Raw genomic sequence first — 21,709 nt, 5'->3', positions numbered from 1 at the left:
TGAAAACTTATTGCCATATCCTAGATAACCTTCTAAGAGAAACCTTTAATTCTGGTTTGCTCTCTTACTTGGTAATTTGTTGCCAAATAATCATGCTGTGATTAAAATTGAAGTCTCCACTCTAGAAGGCTGAGGCAGGTGGATCACATGAGCTCACGAGTTTGAGACCAGCCTGAGCTAGAGTGAGAGCCTGCCTCTGAAAATAGACGGGTGTTGTGGCAGGCACCTACAGTCCAGCTATGTGGGAGGCTGAGGCAAGAGAATAGCTTGAGCCCAAGAGTTTGAGTTGCTGTGAGGTATGATGCCATGGCACTCTACCCAGAGTGACAAAGTGAAACTCTGTCTCAAAATAAATAAATAAATAAATAAATTGTAAGTCTCCTATTTAGAAGCCCTTCAATGCTTCAATACCCTGACAGTTTTAGCTTCTCCTCAAAGTAGCCTTTCTAGGAGCCAGACTGTTTCTGAAAGGGAGCAAGCAATATTTTATGTAGTATTCTATGTAATGACAGATAAAAGAGAAGGACACTGAAAAGCAACAACAAAATAAAATGTACCTACGGCTACATTAAAATTTGATTTGACTTCAATACAACTGGCGTGTTTCCTTAGAACAAGAAACAATGTAAACTATACCATCATCTGATAATACACTGAGAGGCAGTTTTAAGAAAATATGTGAAATGCCAAACATCAGAAAGAGATCTCTTCTGTTTTACTTAGTCATAACATAATTTTTGAAGGAAAAATTCCAAATGAAGTAATTTATAATAGGTAGGCAAGGATAAAACTTAACATGCATTGTAAGAAAGCTACATTAAGAAAAGAAAAGCAAAAGTCAGAGTTAAAATGGTTTAACTTACCAATTTCACACCCCCAAACTTAACTATATAAAAGAATAGCATTTGATATTAAATTTACAGTATTATTAAATATAAGATAATATGCTTACCCGTTTTATTATCAAAAAATTTGATGTGTCTATCTTCATGAGCAGTTATTGTAACAGGAAGTGTGGGATGACTTACTACTCTATTAATGTGAGTACCGGACTGTAATCCTGAAAAATAAAGACAGATAATACATTAGAATTCAAATGTTCAACTAGAAATTAGATGATGATCTTTTTAAAGTCTTGCTAAAAAATAAGAATCATTAAAAACTATAAGCTTTTGCATAAAACAAGAAGTTTGAAAGCAGACTGTTAATATATATAGTTTACAATTTTAAAGGACTCAAAATAATTATTACTTCTAGGGTGGCACCTATGGATCAGTGGGTAGGGCGCTGGCCCCATATACCGAGGGTGGCGGGTTCAAATCCAGCCCTGGACAAACTGCAACAAAAAAATACCCGGGCATTATGGCAGGCGCCTGTAGTCCCAGATATTCAGGAGGCTGAGGCAAGAGAATCGCCTAAACCCAGGAGTTTGAGGTTGCTGTGAGCTAAGATGCTATGGTACTCTTGTACCAAGAGTGACCAAGTGAGACTTTATCTCGAAAAATAAAAAGAAGTTTGGTTTGAGATTTGACCATGGCACCATTATATTTTATATAATTACAAGCTAATTATTTTTTAAAAAGAAATCACTAAAAATCAAAAGTAAAATTAAACTTAACTCTATATCCAACTAGTGATATAAACACAAAGAATAAACTGTTCCCAGTGACATTAAAGCATAGCAATTAGGATTGTATATCCTAGTTTTTAAAAAGAAATCACTAAAAATCAAAAGTAAAATTAAACTTAACTCTATATCCAACTAGTGATATAAACACAAAGAAATAAACTGTTCCCAGTGACATTAAAGCATAGTAATTAGGATTGTATATCCTAGTGGAATATGCCCTAAGTACAAAATCATTATCAGGAATTCAACTTTTACTGGTGTTTTATTACTGAGATGACTTTGTGTGTACTGAAGGATAAATCAAAGGAGAGACAATTTTTTTTGTAGAACCAAGATAAATCTGCATTTGAAATATTTTACTTTAAAAAAAAGTAAAAGTTTCCTGGCTCTGTCATTGAAAACAGTGAACAATCCAGGAGCCATGGAGACCATGAGGAGCAACCCAATAGCCTAGCTTCCAGACTGTAGTGGCTAATGCCATTTTCCATACCACAATTCCTTAGAAAAGTGGCTGGTTTCAAAATGAATGAGATGAACCCAAAACATCTTGTCATACCAGAAAGAGTGAAAGCTATCAACCACTACCACGGTCATGTCCAAAGAACTCGGAGCCAACCTAAATAAGCTCCACTGACCAAAATGAGACAATCTGAATAGAAATAAAGATAAATACCTATAATGGACTGAAATACATTTATATCCATGAGAGATTATGATCATACCAAAAACACTCAAAATATTTACCAGTTACCTTTGAAAGATACTAGTGAATCACTTCATTATTTTGGAAAGTGGTAAGTAAAGGAGGAAAAAAGTCAATCATTTATCTTGCTTTTCCTTCACAAACTAATGTTTGTTACGTCAAGGTAACAAAATTACTGATGAGAACATGTTCTTTTATATAGAAATACAAATGAAGGAATGACAGAATTAGAAAACCATTCTTCAACAGTGAATGAATTAATGGACTCAGGCATTGAACAAGACTGAAAACACCATGGCTGTGTATGGTGGCTCACACTTATAATCCTAGTGTCCTCTACTAAAAATAGAAAAAACTAGCGGGGTGTGGTGGCACCACCTGTAGCCTCAGCTACTAGGGAGGCTGAGGCAGGAAGATCACTTGAGCCCAGGAGTTGGAGGTTGCAGTGAACTATGATGATGCCACTGTACTCTACCCGGGGTGACAGACTGAGACTCTGTCTCAGAAAGAAAAAATAAAAATAAAAAAATCACAAAAAGATAAGCAAACAGACAATATTTACTTCTGATAAAAATTCGTGAATTACCTACGAAATAAAGTAGATTTGCCAAACACATTCAGACATTTACAACAGAAGAAAAATTTGAACCTAAATTTGAATAAGCCTCTAAAGCTTCTAGATCTATAATCAATTTATAGGGAAACCAAGGAACATATGATACCCCAAGGATGTAAGTTACAAAATCCAGACTGTGGGAAACTTAAGACAAACTTTCTAATTTATTCAATTAAAATAAAAAGCAAGGAAAATAAAACATACGGTGGGTGAATCTATGCATAAAGAGACCTCAGAGACTATTAACCAATCATAATGCATGGATCTTATCTGGATCCCTATTTAAATAAACTGTTAAACATACATCACATGTCACACTTACAGTCCCAGGCGTTTATGGATAATAACAGAAGCTAATGAAGAATATATCAAGTTCATTACATTATTTTCTCTACTTTTCACCTTCATATTGCTCTACTTACTCCTCTTTCCTCATATGCCCAATCGTTTAAGCATAAAATTTAAGAAAACAGCAGAAATAATGTAACCAAATACAAATGTAACATAATGAAGCTAATTATTTTGCCATACTAAAGACAAATAGTTAAAATACGAAAATTAGCTGGTGGATCAACCTCTACTTTGTAAAAATCCTTTTTTATGTTTCAAAGGAACCTATGAAAACTTACCAGAATCGATCTGTGATGAAAGCATCACCAATGACTGTGATGTTTCTAAATCATAAATTACTGCACTACCAGTGTTGAAAGAGGTCACCATATGAGCTGGATCACAACCTATAAAGTCAACTGATGTAGGTGTCCCATGCTCTGAAAGGAGCCCAAAGAGATACAATGTAAACACAGTAATTCAAGATGGTGAGATAAGAAACTTTTCTTCAATTATTTAAAAATGTTTTATTTATAACATTCTATTTGACATAAGAAAAATATACCTGGCTTGGTGCCTGTAGCACAGTAGTTACGGCGCCAGCCACCTACAACTAACCAACAATGACAACTGCAATAAAAAAACAGCTGGGCATTGTGGCAGGCACCTGTATCCCAGCTACTTGGGAGGCTGAGGTAAGAGAATTGCTTAAGCCCAGGAGTTGGAGGTTGCTGTAAGCTGGGCAACATAGTGAGACTCTGTCTCCAAAAAAAAAAATATGTATATATATATTTTTAGTTATGTATATATATATATATGTAAAAAATATGTATGTATATAACTAAAGAGCTCTTAAAGTATAGATACATGCAAAAGTTTTATGTTCTTCTCTGTATTTTCTTATAAGAGGTCAGTCTTTTGGCTCACTTGTCAATTATACATACTTCATATGATAAAATGATAAATTAACATTCTCACATCATTGTTTTGGTCACTTAGTGTCAACCTACAGAGTCACTTACTGTCAACTTACAGAGATCTGTAAGCCTATCAAGTAGCTAATACAAGTCAAATTTTTGGATCTGTGAAAATGAAATTTGGACTCTGGAATTCCCTGATGTAGTACTACCACCCCTAAAGTGACCTGAGCAGAAATTTCTCTCTTTAACAAACTAAATTCAACTAGCCAGAACAATGCACAATTAGATAAAGTCTGGAGCCAGGCCATTCATTATCTGGGTGAAGCAAGAAATGGTTATCTAAATAAATTTTACCTCTACAATTTGGGTAATTGAAAAATTAGTAAAATGAATAAGGTGTCTAAGAAAGTCACAAAATTAAGGACGTACTACTCAACTAAAACATAAAAATAGTACATTATTTTTCATACAAATTAAACGTTTCATTAGAAATTGAATGATTTGGAAAATAAGAATAATAAGACTATATATAGCTTATATACACATATATACATACATATCTTAAAAAGGCAAACTGCTTAAAGCTGTCTTTGGTGGGAAAAGATCCGAAATTATGAAACCAACCCAATTTGTACTTCCCAGATAAGGGTGCTTTAGTAATGATTACGGCAGGATTACCCAACAAGTCTGCTCAGAAAAACCATAGGTATGCTTCAGACTGTAATCCTTTCAGACTCCGTGAGTACTTGGAGCAGGAGGAGTGCCTTCTGTTGTCCCTGAGTAGCTTCATTTATCTACCCTCCTGTTATGTGCAATGAATTGTTTTATTTTTCAAATGGAACAGAGAAAAAGTCAAAAAGCACAAAGCTACAGAATATAGTTGCAAAGCATTTCAAGTAAAAAATGACTAGGAACAAAAAGTTCACAAGTTTTATAAAATTCTTTCAATATAGCTCTTTGGAGCACTAAAGAAATAATAAATCAATTACTTTGTCCTTTTTTATTTTTCAAATTTAAAAAACATAATTTTTCTCACAGAAGCAAAATTTACTTACTTTTGTCCCCATTGTAAGTGCAAATACATGGCAATTTTTCTTGTGGATTCCATAACCTAACAGTGCCATCTGCTGAACAAGACAGTAATTGATTTTTTATGCCACTATAAGCAAGACCCCAGACTGCATCTGTATGAGCAACTAAAGTGCCAGCCAGAACATTTGGCTCTGCGAAGAAACAAAAACAAACAAAAATATTAGATAAAAGAAATACTTTAGTACATAAGACAACTTACTATGTAATTAAGTATAACAAACACACATAAAGGCCATAAGAAGATAAACCAAAGCTATCTCTAAGTGGTGAAGTTATGGGCTATTTTTATCCTTCCCTCTCATCAATATTTTTCTATATTTTCACAATTTTCTATAACAGATATTCTTTTTAAAAAACCCAACTTCACTGAGATATAGATGTAATTTGCATACAACTCGTTTTAATGTGTACAATTTGATGAGTTTTAGTACATTTGTGGAGTTGCACAACTATTACCACAATCAATTTTAGGACTTTCATCACCCATAAACCAATTTTCCCCAATTTTTTCTCCCTACCTTTCCACAGCTCTAGGAGCTCTACTCTGTCTCCAAAATGCCTATTGTGAACATTTTTGTCTCTGATCCTTGATTCAGGATATTTTGCAATTTTTATATAAATGAAATCATACACTAAGTGGCCTTTTAGACTGGCTTCCTTCACTTAGCACGGTCTTTTCGAGATTTATTCGTGTCGTAGTATGCATCAGCACCCCACTTCTTTTTAGTGCCAAATAATATTCCATTATACTACATATTATTTGTCTACTCATCAATTGATGGACATATGATAGCTAACAACATTGAGCATGATTACTCAATCTTCTTTTTCTAGTAAATACTTCCCACTTCCTTTGACTATTTCTTAGCATCTCCACTATTCTCAGTTTCCAACCTCCCTTCCTTATAAATGAGTATGCCTTCATACTTCAGTCAGAAATTACAGCATTCAAATAGGAACCCTTACCCCACATTTTTGCCATCCAGTCTACAAATCACTAAAGCCATGTCCTACCATCCAGACACAAATAAGAATTTGTCTCCCTTCCTATCAAAAGCTAATTCTACCAAATGTATTCTGAATTGCATTCAATTCACTAACTTGCTTTCATGTTTACTGTTTCTCTACTATATAAATTCCCCTCCTTGGTATCAGTACTGTAGCCAAAAAAAAAAAAGAAAAAGAAAAATCCCAATCTCTCAACTTGAACAAAAAAATTTTCATTAACTCTATTCCTTCCACCAAGCAGGAGAAAAGAGTACTGGCAAAGATCATCAACGATGACCTCAATTTCATCAAATGCTTACTTTGATGCTACAAACCATTTTTTTTTTTTTTTTGAGACAGTCTCTCACTATGTCGCCCTCAGTAGAGTGCTATTGCATCACAGCTCACAGCAACCTCAAACTCTTGGGCTTAAGTGATTCTCTTGCCTAAGCCTCTCAAGTAGCTGGGACTATAGGTGCCGCCACAACGCCTGGCTATTTTTTTGTTGTAGTTGTCACTGTTGCTTGGCAGGCCCAGGCCAGCTTCAAACCTGCCAGCCTAGTGTATGTGGCTGGCGCCCTAGCCCCCGAGCTACAGGGGCTGAGCTTACAAACTTTTTTTTGTTTTGTGGTTGTTCCTGTCATACTGCTTTTTATCCATCAGTCTGACTTAAAAGGTTATCCAGAGGTCCCTTCATCCTCTGGTTTTAGCCCTAGAGTATAACTTCTATCTGGCCCATTTGCCATCTTATGAGAAGGAGCCTTTCTATCCCCATGTTATTACATGTCTCAGCAACACCTCAAAGTGTAGACAGCTTCCTTGTTCTCAAAATGGGCTACTCCTCTGGTATGCATCTACGAGTCTGTACTCTCCTGCACTTGTCCTACTTGGGTCCCACCTTTTGGGTTTCCTCTGTTGGCACTCTTGCTCTAGCTACCCTATCAATGTCAGAGTTACTGAGGGCTTCTGTCCCAGGTTGGTGTCTCTTCTTACCCTACAGAACCCACTCTTCCTATGTTTCATCATCCATTATTACAGCTTAAAGTATCTGTATATAGAGAGAAGACTCTTCGTATTTTAATCTCCAGCCCAGATAACTTTGAGCTCCATATTTATGTATTGAAAACCTAATACTGTTTTCTCTTAACATAACTAAAATCCAATTCACCATCTTAAATCTCAAACCCATTCTGCCCTCACTTTGATAAATGCTACCATCATATACTCAATTATTCATGTTAAAAACCCAGGATTGGCGGTTATACAACCTTATAAACACCATAAAAACTATTGAATTATGCACTTTCAAAAGGCGAATTTTATGATAAGTTATATCTCAATAAAGCTATTCATTAAAAAAACACGACCAAACCAATGGTCATTTACCTATCACTTTATTTACTCAATATGGTATGCCAATAAATCCTGTCTATTCTACTTTTATTTCCCTAATGGAACTTAATTAAACACACTCTAACTGCTCTGGTACCACCACTCTCACCTTGTCTACTGGATTACTACTTCACAGCAGCCTCCCAGCTGGTATTTCTGTTTCTACTCTTCCCAACCCAATTTATTCTTTTACAACAGTGTCACAGTCACCTTTTTAAACTGCATTTATCAAGTCACTTCCTGGCTTAAAACTGAAAGCTCCTTTTTATTCTTCAGATTTTGACTGGGATGTCACTATTTTAGATAGGCTTTTCCTAACTACTTACTCCAAATAGTTATTCTTTCATAGAATTCTATCTTCTTACCATTTATTATAAGTTATAACTGAAGATGCCAGGTCCTTCCTTACTTAATATCTATCTTTTCTACTAGACTAAATTATTATTTCTTGATTTAGTCCTTACCACTATGACTGGCAAACACAGGCACCAAGTATGTGTTAAAAAGAACAAAGAGCCATGAACTTTTTTTTATAATTATGGACAGTGACCTTATAAATTTATCTGAATGCATGTGAGTAGATAATTCTGAAGAACAGATTTCTAAAAGCTTCATTTGTAAGTCAAAGGGTTTTTGTTTTCTATTTTGAAATTAAAGAGATGTCCAAGTGTGGTGGCTCACACCTATAATCCTAGCACTCTGGGAAGCCAAGGCGGGTGAATTGCTTGAACTTAGGAGCGCAAGACCAGCCTGAGCAAGGGCAAGAATCAGTCTTCACTATAAAAGAGAAAAAACTCAGGCAAGAAGATAGCTTAAGCCCAAGAGTTTAAGGTTGCTATGAGCTATGATGATGCCATGGCACACTACCCAGGGCAACAGAGTGAGCCTCTGTCTCAAAATAAATTAATTAATTTAATTAAGGAGTTTTCTGGTCTCTAAAAGCTGATTTATACCTTTATTGTTCCTCTGTTTCCATTGTTTTTTTTGCTTCACATATATATAAATTTTATATACATATATAAAAAAAAGTTTTTTTAGAGACAAGACTCTCACTTTCTTACCCTCAGTAGAATGGCATGGTGTTATAGCTCATAGCAACCTAAAATTCTTAGGGTCAAGTGATCCTCTTGCCTCAGCCTCCTGGGTAGCTGAGACTACAGGTGCCCACTACAACACCTGGCTAGTTTTAGAGACGGAGTCTAGCTCTTGCTCAAGCTGGTCTTGAACTCTTTAGCTCAGGCAATCCGTCCACCTCAGCCTCCCCAAATGCTAGGATTATAGTGTGAGCCATTGCACCTGGACTACTTCACATTCTTTAACTATACAAAAGCTATTTAAATTTAAAAAATGGTTACCTTAGTACTATTTTGTTTCCTTCTCCTTTTAGTACTGAAATTAATTAACATTTCAATAAACACAGACTAATATGCTTTTTGGGACAACATAGGAAACAAGCTTAAATACTCATAGCACGATACTTCCAAATTCTTCCTCTTCAACAAAGCATATAACTAGCAAATGGAAAGAAAACTGTATGTTTAAACAATCTTATAGCAATAGTTGAAGTATTTAGTTTTATCAGCTCCATATAAGCCAAACATACATTTTGATCCTTTTACTTACCATATGTATCATATGGATCCACATTAGGACTAGGCATATTCCACCACTGGATGGTTGCATCAATACCACCACTAAAACACTGTTCTCCATTAGAACTAATAGCTAACGATAGAACAGGGCCACTATTATAAGAAGAGAAGAAAAAAATTACCTATAAATCGTAAGAAACTCAAATCCCTATTTCTCCTTGGCTGAATTTATATAACACGTAAAAACTGTTTTAGGTGAACATGTATATACATTTGAATACTATTATATTCATATTCTCACTAATTATTAAACATGTCTTCTCTAATATAAAACACAGAAAATTCTAAGTTTTGAGGTTATAAAGTTTAATAACAATTAATAATTATGGTTGTTAATTAAGTACTAATTCAATAAAACTTACATGTGGGCCCTAAATGTGTAGATGGGCTCTACATCTAAAGAGGCACTCCTAAAAGAGGGGGAAAAAAGGGAGGGGAAGAGAAGGCAATTACATAATCATAAATCATCGGCTGATACTAAAGAGTAGCTAGATCAAATGTGTACATAAAAGATATGGGACAATAAAGAGGAATAAACTACTTATGTTAGCAAAATTGGAACAAAAAAACTAGGCTAACATTAATATACTTGCTTTTTGGCAGGAACTGTTTTTTGTAAATTCCAAAGTTTCAGGGTATGGTCCTCAGAGGCAGTAACCAGCACAGGTTCTACAGGATGAAAAGCTAATGCCCGTACTCCATCAAAATGGCTACGTAGTGTATACTTGGGGTTCCATGTCTTTCGAAAGGCATCTTTATTGGCAGGCAACTAAAAAGAAAGAGTGCAATATTTAGTGGTAAAAGTAGTAAACTGGTTGGCATGTGGAGTTTCTGATCGTTTCTTTCTGAGATGTTTAATACATATATTTAAAACTGTTTTGCTAAAATGTCCAGTGAAAATTTAATGTGCCTTAAAAATTTTATAACACATTTTTATCACTTAATAAGAACTCAGAACTTCATAAGCTTTACAAATACCTAGTTTAAATGAAGAGTTCCTTAATCTGATTTTACCTAATTATCATGCTAAACCCAAAACTCCTATAAAATGTTCAAATGAGAACAACGTTATCTACCACTGCTGCAATACTTTACATTAAAACAAACAAAAAAAACTGATATAAAAATTATTACCAAATACCTAAGGGCACTGTATTAACAGTATGGTTATCATTTAGGAAAATTTATTAGCGTGTGAAAATTTAAAAGGCAGCAAGTTAAGCTACTTTCTAAAAGTCTAAACTAAAGATCCTTTAAGAATGTTTTCATCCCACTTTTCATAATTCTGGATATTGATAGAGTATCATTTCTCCAACTGTTAAGACAGGCTGTAAAACCACTTTTAAAGTAGTCAAAAGTTTACTAGAATTTAATTGCTTATATACTTTAAAAAGTACTAATGAGAATAATCCAGCCTACCAAGGGCTGTCTGTAAAAAAATGCTAACATAGGTTTTTTTTTTAAAGTAAAAAAAGAAATTTATTATAAAAAGGAAAAAATGGATTTGCTGAAAAACTAAAATTATCGTAAATATCTAAATAAGTATATAGTTAACTCTCACTTGAATGTTTAATGTTCAGAAAAAATTAAATCCAAGACAAGTTTCACCTCTAACACTGGCCATCCCACCCCTTCCATCCTCGCCCCACTCCTAATATGAAGGTGTTAATAAGTACTAAGGAAACGATCAAGCTAACTTTAACAATACCCTTAAGAAAATAAAAGTTCAAAAATAAAACATGCTTTTTAAGTAGTATTCTGAAGACAAATGATTCAGGTTATTTACTTTTTCTTATTAAAAACAAAATATGGCTTCATTTTAGATAATTGAGAGTTGACTACTCAAGATATATTTATTGATCAACATGTTAAGGTAATCATCCCAAACTTGTAGCTACTCCACCAAAATGCCTACGAAAAATACAAACACCACAAAGACAATAGTTACAAAAGAAAAACTACAGGTCACTTCAAATTAACACAATGACACACTTAAACTTATCTTTTTCCATGCACCTTGACATTAATTCTTTTTTATAAGTGATTCCAAAAAATAAGGAGCCTTCTATTAAATCATTAAAAAATTAAAAATAAAACTGCACTTACATCATAACTATAGTCTGCATCATTTGTTACCGTCAAGTCTGCAAGGTCTCCAAGGCCCAGTACACTTAACAAAACATCATCAGAACCCATAATAAATGACTTGCCTCCTCCAGATGGAAACGTTATTGGTTCAGCTATAAAGAACAAAACCGCTTCTTAAATGCTGAAAAATCATACAGTACAAGACAATATTGTGGGGAAAACTTAAGTACTTAACAGTTAGAACATTTAGTAATATAATTTTTATTTTCCCACTTCCACTCAAAAATCCTGTTATTGAACAGTACTAAACAATTATGTTGGAATTACGACATAGTAATTCCATAAATCAAATGTGTACTACATATATCATTCTGGAGTAGGAGGTGGGGCATGAAAACTTTGTCTGTTTAAATCTCTTATTACACCTATAAAATTGTAACTAGAATTGATATGTTAAATAAGAAATAGGGCAAATTTTGATTAAATAATTAAATAAGTACATATCAGATTTCAGCTATTCATGGGGAAAACTCCTCCATCAACCTCAAATTAGCTCATACAGTATTTTAAAAATATAATAGGTTGCTGCTAAGTCCTTCTGTTTTCTAAAGAAGGGCTAGGCATTCCAATCTCTGGTAAAAAAAATTAATATAAACATTCAGATGTAAATGGTTTTCAAACAGTCTGCTATATAGTATCACATCACTGGAAAGAAGCCTTAATTTTCAGATTCCTTCAGTAACAGCCATAGGCTAGGTGGGAAAAGGCAGTTTACCATCCACCAACAATATCAGTTTCCTTTCTGTAAAAGGCTAATCCATGCAATCTTCAGAATGTCTTCCAGCTGTAAATCTCTGATTATAATATTTATTTTAATGTCCCCTTTATTTACCTTGACATTTCTAAAACCAAGCAACTAACCTATATTAACTAACTCTAAAACCTTAAGTTTCTGATCAGAATTATTTGCCATTTCAATTTAAAACTAAACTCAGGTGAAAGATTTTACTTTTCTCAGCTTTCCTTGTTAATATTAGCAGTTCCAATTAAATTACTTCAAACGTTTTTTTCCCATACTACTACTCAATTAAACTCTGCAATAACTGAATGACTGCACCATGACCTAAAGACTTCACTGTAACAGCCATAGCATAACATACAAAAACCTGAAGCTGATCATTAATTTTAAAAAATTCCTATGAAAAATGATATATGACCAAAGTAAAACTCATCTTTAATTAGAGTATCTCATTATTTTATTATTTTATCCTCTATCAAAGTAATCTATATAATTTTTGACTCAGGGTCCTAAAATGAACTTGTGATCAGCAACTAATCTACAGTAAATCTGAAAGCATATGACAGAAAATATACACACACAGGGATACTGAATAGTATTTAATTAATCTTTAAATGATTATACTTATTGAATCTGAACAATGTGAAGCACTGATCTTTCCTACCAATATCTAGTATGCAGTTCTGGTAACATCAGAAGCAACTAGGAACTATAAAATCAATAGTTTATTATTACGTTTAAGAACAATTATCTAAAAGTCATTAGATAATATTTTACTCAAACCATTTTTCACTAGGACAAAGAAATATTTTTTTCTTTAACCTCACATTAGTTTCTAAGAAAAGTTAGAATAAAAATGCCACTAATTTCTCCCATTCACAATGATATAAACAATTACTAACACAAATCTTAATAAAAGCCCAATAAAGTAACTTTACAGTAACAAATTACTTTGTATTATCATATAATCTTTGTCCAGGAATACTTCTGATTCAGCCACTGACTAATTTCAGGGCATGTGAAGGAAAGTATCTGGACGATATTAGCTAATTTTACTGTAGTTTTAGATTAATTGCATTTTACACAAAATTAGCATACTGATTTCAAATTAATCACGATTACAATTCTGTTCTTTATACACAAACGTATTTATCCATATATAGCAAGCTATACTGTTTACTCGAAATTTACTTACATATCTATGTGTAAAAAATCTTTTACGTTATTATTTCTGCTTTTCATATCACCAATCCCTGTGGCTTATGTTAATCACGATAGGTACTCAATTTGTTTGCCCTTGCTTCCTTGCAGAGGCAATTAATTTCTATTCTACAAATTCATTTTATTAACGTTAATTACCTACAGCACATGGTTATATAAAAATGACATAAAAATGTCATTAGCAATTCAAAGAAAAATAAAATTGTTAAACAAAGTAGTTTTGATTTAATGATGGAAATTCTAATACTTTTCATCAGGTAGCCAAAGAGATTTCATCAAGGAATATAAGAATATTGGTATCATGGGTCTATGAAACAGAATCTTATAACAAGGTCTTTTTCATACTTTTATAATCTTCCTTTTATGGGTACTCTGACCAAGGAAACCTGTAGCTCACGTTTCAAACTCTTCCTTCCTCCTCCAGCTTTATCAAACCCAAAGGAGACAGTAATTGATTTCTATTTATGCCAGTGGCAACATGGTGTGTCTTAAATCTTTATTGACAATAGTATGGAAGGGTTTAAGAACTAAAATGGACATTAGTTCTTTATAACATGGACTTCAAAAGCAAAGTATAAAGTGGAGGAGTGCCACTGAAAGTAGATTATGAACTCCAATGTTTCCTTCTTAAACTCAAATCTCTTCAAGTAACAAATCTCTATTAAGATTTACCCTTTGAAAAGTATAATGATGTCCACACTTAAGAAATCTCCCCATGCCCCTGCTCCATTCTCCTACCATTAAAAAAGAAACCACTGACTTACATTTTTTCTTTAAAACACATATGTACTCATGAACACACACACACACACACACACAGAGCTCTAAATTGGTTTTTGTTTAGGATGGGCCTTGACTGGCTTTTTCCATGTTATTAGCTTGAAACATTTACAAGATATTACAGTTAATATGGCTGTTAAAATGGCTTAGCCCTAAACTGTAAAATCTGCCGTTTAAATATAATTATAAAAATTGTAGCAAGCTGTACCAGGCATTATTTGGTAAAATAGACCAAAAAAAGCCAAAGAAGCTAAATCACTACTAAATGCATAAAATGAAAAAATAATGGAGTTGAAGTGTATTTAGAAAATATTTTTCAAGTAAAACAGGAAAATAGCTTACTGGGGGAAATGAGATCCAAAAGAATTAACAGACACTATTTTATACTTTTCATTCATTTTACCCAGATTTCATTATTTTAAAATCTTTCCTTAAATTTTCTTACTGATTAAGGTTAGTGGTAAATTAATGTGAGGAAATACAGAAATATTTAACTGTAAAGAAAATGTTATTATTAGGGAAATCTGAAAAGGAATTTAAAATTGTTTGACTAGGGGCAGTGCCTGTGGCTCAAAGGAGCAGGGAGCTGGTCACATATACTGGAAGTGGTGGGCTCAAACCCAGCCCCAGTCAAAAACTGCAAAAAAAAAAAAAAAAAAAAAAAATTGTTTGACTAGGGCATCAAACAAATCCCTCTACACAGCAAAAGCAGAAACAGTAAAGGAATTCAATCTATATTCAATTATTAGATAATAAATTATATCTTATACATTATAATACTCTGATTAAAAATTCAGATTTACTACTTAGAGTTATAAGTAACTAGACCTAGAATAAACTATTCAGGTATATTAGCAGCTAAAATGAATTCTAGAAAAAATTAAGTAGTACTTTCATTTTCCACACATTTTTGAAGTAGGCAAATTTTAGAAAATTCATTAGAAGTTAATACATACTTGCTACCAAAGTTAAGAAATAATGGTGTTGGCTAAGTCTAAAATGATTAAATTAGGTAAAAGTCACATATTTTTAGAATATATATAATGTTTCAAGCACAAGGGCTGATGCTTGTAGTTGTCTTCTAGGAAGTGGTGGTTATTAGTGCTAAATTTAAAGAATATAACAAAACGAATTGTTTTTTCCATATGTATTTAGTGCTTATTTTTATAAATTACTATTTTCCAGTTACTAACTACATCTGTAAGTTAAAGGTAGACTTAAGAAAGGTACTCTGAATTGACCTATGATGGAAACAACTCCAAACATTAAAAAGAAAAACAAAATATAATGAAATAGAAGCCCAAAATTTCAAAATTCCTAAGACAATCCCTGTATCAAGAGCTTGCCCAACACCTTTTCTGAAGATCATATAAAACGATCATCAGCATTTTAAACAGCAGTAAATTTGCAATATTAAAATGTGTTTTGGAGTTACAGCTTTCTGAAATGTAAATAAACATGGTAGCTGAATTTTTGTACCTTCCTCTGCTCTTGCACCTTCATGATCAGTCATTCTAGTAGAGGCTGACCTAGACTGATTAATGATTCCTGAAGAGATGTGGGGCAGCTCATCATCTCCCAGATCAGCTATCATGTCGTAGAGTTTTGTCCTGTTGACCCCTGTAAATTAATGTTAGCAGTAGAAGTTTGTTTAATGGCTACCGCCTGACTTGCCAGCAGCCAATTTATTAACAAAACAGGCTCTTAAAATATCAAATAATTAAAGCTGTCTTCAATTTCTCCATACCACTTCCCAAAACATATTAAGAGTTTAAATATTCAAAGTATTTACAATACTTTGGAGATACATATCTCCACCATGTATTTTAAACAGAAAGGGGGAGTTGGGGGAGGTGGGGAGGGAGGGTTCTGTTACTCAGCCAAAGTTCTGCAAGCTCACAGACACAGAAGGTAACAGAAAAATGTTGGTGTTTAAGGTTAATGTTTACCAGTGCAAAGAATAAAACAGGGGCTTTTCGACTTAATTTACTGTTTAAAAAAGTTAACAAAGTAATAAGTACAAACGATTTTTATGAGGGTGCAACGAACAATTAACTTTACCTGGTGTTTCCATGGATATTTTCTTGCCACATTAGCACAAATCTGTCAATAGCAAATCAACCATAATTTCTCTCAAAATGTTTTTGTTTCACTTTTAACAAATTTGAAAAATTTAATTTACCCACGAGCTCTGAATTTCTCATAACAATATGAAGAGTCAACAATTAGGCCATAAATCTAAGGGGAGAATTTCAGCTATTGCCCAGATAATTCAAAATATATATAACACGAAAGCTTCTGCAGTATGGTGAAATATTCTTTACCTTTGAAATGGCAGAATTATTTATTTTCAACATGTATTTTGAAAGAAAATTTAGTTTTAAGAATATAAAAAAAATAGTTTGAAAGACAAAGTATTTTCTAATCTATATATATAAAGGAAAAACAATTAAAATAGGTATATACAAGGTCAAACATTATGACCTTATATTCACTAATGTCAATGTTAAGGGACTAAACTGCTATATAATTATTAAGTTCACTGTGGCTATTTTAGCATTAGCAACTCTGAGAACTATCATTTACCTATGATATGTAATGAGATGATAAAACTTAATAGAAAATAGCAAGAATCTAAATTATTAGTTCTAGTTTATACTAATCCCTAAATTCTTAGAAATGTTTATACAACTCTACTTCTGTATTATGAAATATATCATGTAGTCTGAAGTTTCTAAAATGATTACAGTGGAGAAACTCCATATTACCTGAGGATTTTTCCTCAGTTACAGTGAAGTAACTGTAAACAAAATCTAATAAATGAAAAACTGCCAGTTGGATGTTCAGCCACCAGTTAAATTCAATGTGAAAGAAAATAAATGTTATTCTTTCTTTACAAATAGCTCCTCTTGGCTCGGCGCCCAAAGCACAGTGGTTAAGGTGCCAGTCATATACACCAAGGCTGGTGGGTTCGAACCTGGCCCGGGGCCTGCAAAACAACAATGGCAACTACAACAAAAAAAAAAAGCCGGGTATTGTGGTAGGCACCTTAGTCCCAGCTACTTGGGAGGCTGAGGCAAGAGAATCACTATAGCCCCGGAGTTTGAGGTTGCTGTGAGTTGTGATGCAATAGCACTCTACTGAGGGCGACATGGTGAGACTCAGTCCCCCCCAACCCCCCCCCCAAATAAGCTCCTCTTTATAAATTTCCCATTTGTATAATTACACAGCCCAATGAGTCAGTTCTTAAAATTCTACAACGACATCTTAACAATTTTTCTTTATTGTAACATAGGGGGCAAAAGCTGTTCCCCCCCACCAAAAAAGTCCTCCTTTGATGTTATTCTTCAGGTTAACCTCTCTCTCTACTGATTTTAATTCTGGCTTTCACTTATGAATTACTGCAATAGATTTCTTTTTTTTTTTTTTTTTTTGGTAGAGACAGTGTCTCACTTTATGGCCCTCGGTAGAGTGCTGTGGCCTCACACAGCTCACAGCAATCTCCAACTCCTGGGCTTAAGGGATTCTCCTGCCTCAGCCTCCTGAGTAGCTGGGACTACAGGCGCCCGCCACAACGCCCGGCTATTTTTTGGTTGCAGTTTGGCCGGGGCCGGGTTTGAACCCGCCACCCTCGGTATATGGGGCCGGCGCCCTACCGATTGAGCCACAGGCACCGCCCTGCAATAGATTTCTAATTGGTTTGTTCTTTTTCTTCTTTTTTGAGACAGTCTCTATGTTGCCCTCGGTAGAGTGCTGTGGTGTCACAGCTCACTGCAATCTCAAACTCTTTTTTTTTTTTTTTTTTGTAGAGACAGAGTCTCACTTTATGGCCCTCGGTAGAGTGCCGTGGCCTCACAGCTCACAGCAACCTCCAACTCCTGGGCTTAAGCGATTCTCTTGCCTCAGCCTCCCGAGTAGCTGGGACTACAGGCGCCCGCCACAACGCCCAGCTATTTTTTGGTTACAGTTTGGCCGGGCCAGGTTTGAACCTGCCACCCTCGGTATATGGGGCCGGCACCTTACCAACTGAGTCATAGGTGCTGCCCGCAATCTCAAACTCTTAAGCTTAAGCGATTCTCTTGTCTCAGCCTCCCAAGTAGCCAGGACTGCAGGTGCCTGCCACAACGCCCAGCTATTTTTTTGTTGCAATCGTCAACCAGCCTCAGCATATGTGGCCAGCACGTGCTCACTGAGCTATGGGCACCAAGCCTCAAAATGTGAAGTTTTAAAGTGGAGAAAGGTATAAATCTTAAAAAAAAAATAATAATATTACCTTCTTGATAAAGCTAAACTTTATAGGTATAGTATAGCATAGAAGTAACAAGATCTAAGAATGACAGAATCTATCAAAGGAAAATAATCATAGTTGACAGTTTAAATTTTTCATGTTAAAAACAGTTACTAATATCAAAGAAAGTCTCAAAAGATCTTTTGTTCCTCTCTTATATTCTAAGGCTCTGTGTTTCAGATGCTTCCCATTTACTTCAGATGCTATGTGTAATTTTTAATCATTATCAATTTACATTATTTTTTTTTGTTTTTTGTAGAGACAGAGTCTCACTGTACCGCCCTCGGTAGAGTGCTGTGGCGTCACATGCAGCTCACAGCAACCTCCAGCTCTTGGGCTTATGTGATTCTCTTGCCTCAGTCTCCGGAGCAGCTGGGACTACAGGCGCCCGCCACAACGCCCAACTATTTTTCTTTTGTTGTTGCAGTTTGGCCGGGGCTGGGTGAACCCGCCACCCTCGGTATATGGGGCCGGCGCCCTACTCACTGAGCCACAGATGCCGCCCCAATTCACATTATTTTTTCTGAGGCATAGTCTTGTTCTGTTTCCCCAGCCAGAGTGTAATGGCATCACTGTGCCTCACTGCAACCTCAGACTGCAGGGCTCAAGTGATCCTCCTGCCTCAGCCTCCCAAAAACTGGGACAACACAAGTTTCACCAGACCCAAATAGGTTTACAAGTTTTTACTGAGGCATAAAACAGAGCAAAAATGGATACCATGAAAAGCTAAAAAAGAAAAAACTGACCGGCCCAAAAATTTTATAGATTAATCTGGAACTTTCTCTCACTCTCCCCCGAAATTATAGAAAATTTAGAAATTATTAAAAAGTGAAAGAAAACTAGGTTTTAGACTTGTATCAATGTTAATTCCTGATTTCCAATTTTTGTACTCTGTCATGTGAGAGCATCTTTGCGGTTAGGTCATAAACACTACTGTATTTAAGCAGCAAGATGTCTACAACATAGTTTTCTAAACTGCTCCAAAAAACCCAGCATACACAGTGTTTACAGAAAGAATAAGGCAAATGTGGTAAAATGTTAACATTTGAGGAACCTGGATGAAAAGTATATGAAACTCTCTGTGCTACTTTTGTAAACTTTTCTTAAGTCAGAAATTATGTCTAGCTGGGTATATACTGCAACTCAGTATAAGTTCCCGTTATTTGGGAGACTGAGGGGGAAGGAACGCCTGACCCCAGGAGTTTAAGGTTAGCATGAGCAACATACTGAAAGAACACCTCAAAAAGAAAAAATGAATAAAATAAAATAAAAAAAATTATATCAGAATAAAATGTTAAAAAGAAAAGGATGCTATTAACCCATTGATGCCTGAGACCAAAATAACTTTATCAAGCCTCTTTAGTTTGGTAGTTTTGAATTTTAGAAATACTAATAAAAGTACATCTCTTGAGTATATCTTACTTAGTAAGAAGGAAACACTAAAGTGGGGGTCTACACTTCAAAGTAAAGATGTCACTTTTTTTTTTTTGTAAAGATGTCACTTTTAACTCATTTCCTCTGGTGGGGGCAAAAAAGAAGGGTGGAGTGAACAAACTAGAAGACACAGAAACTAGCTTAGTACTTGATTTTATAAGCCTTTCCACTTAAGTATCAAATCTTGAATGAGACTTTACAAAGTTAAAAAGTCAACATTCTTGGCATTTTTCTCTTTCCCTTCAAAAAAGGAAAAAAAGACATTAAATTGGAAGACATCTGCTGATTCCATATAGCAAACAGTTTTCTTCCCTCTAAGAAGCTGGGGGTTAAAATCTTTAGGAAGGCAGTGTAATGATACAGTAGGTGTGTGATTTGTTCACAATCTGGAATAAAGAAAATAAATCCAGGTTTGTCAATGGATACAAATTTACAATTAGATAGAATACTGAAAAATATATTCTTATTATTAGTTATAGTCATCCTACTGTATTATAAGAACACCGGAACTCAAAAGGTGACTATAGCTAATAATAATAATATATATTTCAAGAGAGCTAGAAAAGAGGCTGAGGCAAGAGGCCAGGCATGGTGGGAGGCCAAGGCGGGTGGATTGCCTGAGCTCAGAGGTTCGAGACCAGTATGAACAGCAGTGAGCCAGAGTAAGACTCTGTCTCTATTAACATCAAAAACAGCAGGACAGAGCATTGCCAGAGGAAGAAGAAAATGAACAACAAAAAAGAGTACTTCAAACAAAGAAGAATGAACAAACAAGCTGAAATTAAAAAAAAAATAAAAAAAATATTAAAAAAAAAAGAGACTGAGGCAAGAGGCAAAGCTACATCTAGAATATCAGAATAAAAATCAACAATGACTGGCTGATAAAAATGCTCATAAAATTCTTCAATTGTCTTTTTTTTTTTTTTTTGAGACAGAGCCTCAAGCTAAGGCCCTGGGTAGAAAGCAGTGGCATCACAACTCACAGCAACCTCCAACTCCTGGGCTTAAGCGATTCTCTTGCCTCAGCCTCCCAAGTAGTTGGGACTATAGGTGCCCACCACAACGCCTGGCTATTTTTTGGTTGTAGTTGTCATTGTTATTTGGCAGGCCCAGGCTAGATTTGAACCCGCCAGTTTTGGTTATGTGACTGGCACCTTAGCCACTTGAGCTATAGGTGCCGAGCCAATTCTTAAATTGTCTTATTATTTAAAATAATATTTTAGTACTACAATGAGCTACTTGAATTAAAACCATGAGAAGTTTGTGATCCATAAACCACACAAAAAAAATTTTACTTTCTTAACTTTCATCTATATGCTAGAGATTCAAAGCCAGTATTTTCACACTAAACTTTGTTTCTAAGAGCTAAAGTTTTCATTTATAGATTTTATAAACTATAAAAAAGAAACAATTTATTATTTCTTAATTGTTCTTTCCTGCAACAATTTACTGGAATCCTTATCCCTGTTACCTACTTATCTAAGTAACATTAAAGACAGTGATGTTCACAAAAATGAATAAAAATCAGAAACTCTGTTTAACTGATGAAGGTTAGTTCAAATCCACAAAATGAAATACCACAACAATTAATGTTTTAGATGACTATAAGACATTGGCTGAGTGCAATGGCTCACACCTGTAATCCTAGCACTTTGGCAGACCAAAGCAGGAGGATCACTTAAGGCCAGAAGTTTGACACCAACCTGGGCAACAGGGGGGCCTTCTCTACAAAAAATCAAAATAAAAAATTAGCTATGTATGGCAGCATAGGCCTACA

General features: G+C 34.6%; 1 protein-coding gene across 3 annotated transcripts in view; it reads right to left on the bottom strand.

Moving 5' to 3' along the window:
• STRN3 (striatin 3) overlaps positions 1-21,709 on the bottom strand; it is a 103,659-nt gene that overhangs the window by 7,209 nt on the left and 74,741 nt on the right. For 2 of the 3 annotated variants that reach the window (XM_053594905.1, XM_053594906.1), the window contains 8 exons: positions 15,690-15,830; positions 11,429-11,562; positions 9,916-10,091; positions 9,685-9,732; positions 9,294-9,415; positions 5,255-5,422; positions 3,579-3,719; positions 953-1,060 (listed from right to left, as the gene is read on the bottom strand). In XM_053594905.1, the coding sequence (XP_053450880.1) occupies positions 953-1,060; positions 3,579-3,719; positions 5,255-5,422; positions 9,294-9,415; positions 9,685-9,732; positions 9,916-10,091; positions 11,429-11,562; positions 15,690-15,830 (1,038 nt within the window). The remainder of the gene's footprint in view (positions 1-952; positions 1,061-3,578; positions 3,720-5,254; positions 5,423-9,293; positions 9,416-9,684; positions 9,733-9,915; positions 10,092-11,428; positions 11,563-15,689; positions 15,831-21,709) is intronic. The other variant, XM_053594907.1, reaches the window with a different exon arrangement.

This window comes from Nycticebus coucang, chromosome 6, assembly GCF_027406575.1.
Source record: "Nycticebus coucang isolate mNycCou1 chromosome 6, mNycCou1.pri, whole genome shotgun sequence".
NCBI lineage: Eukaryota > Metazoa > Chordata > Mammalia > Primates > Lorisidae > Nycticebus > Nycticebus coucang.
This window is presented reverse-complemented; position numbering and strand designations above follow the sequence as displayed.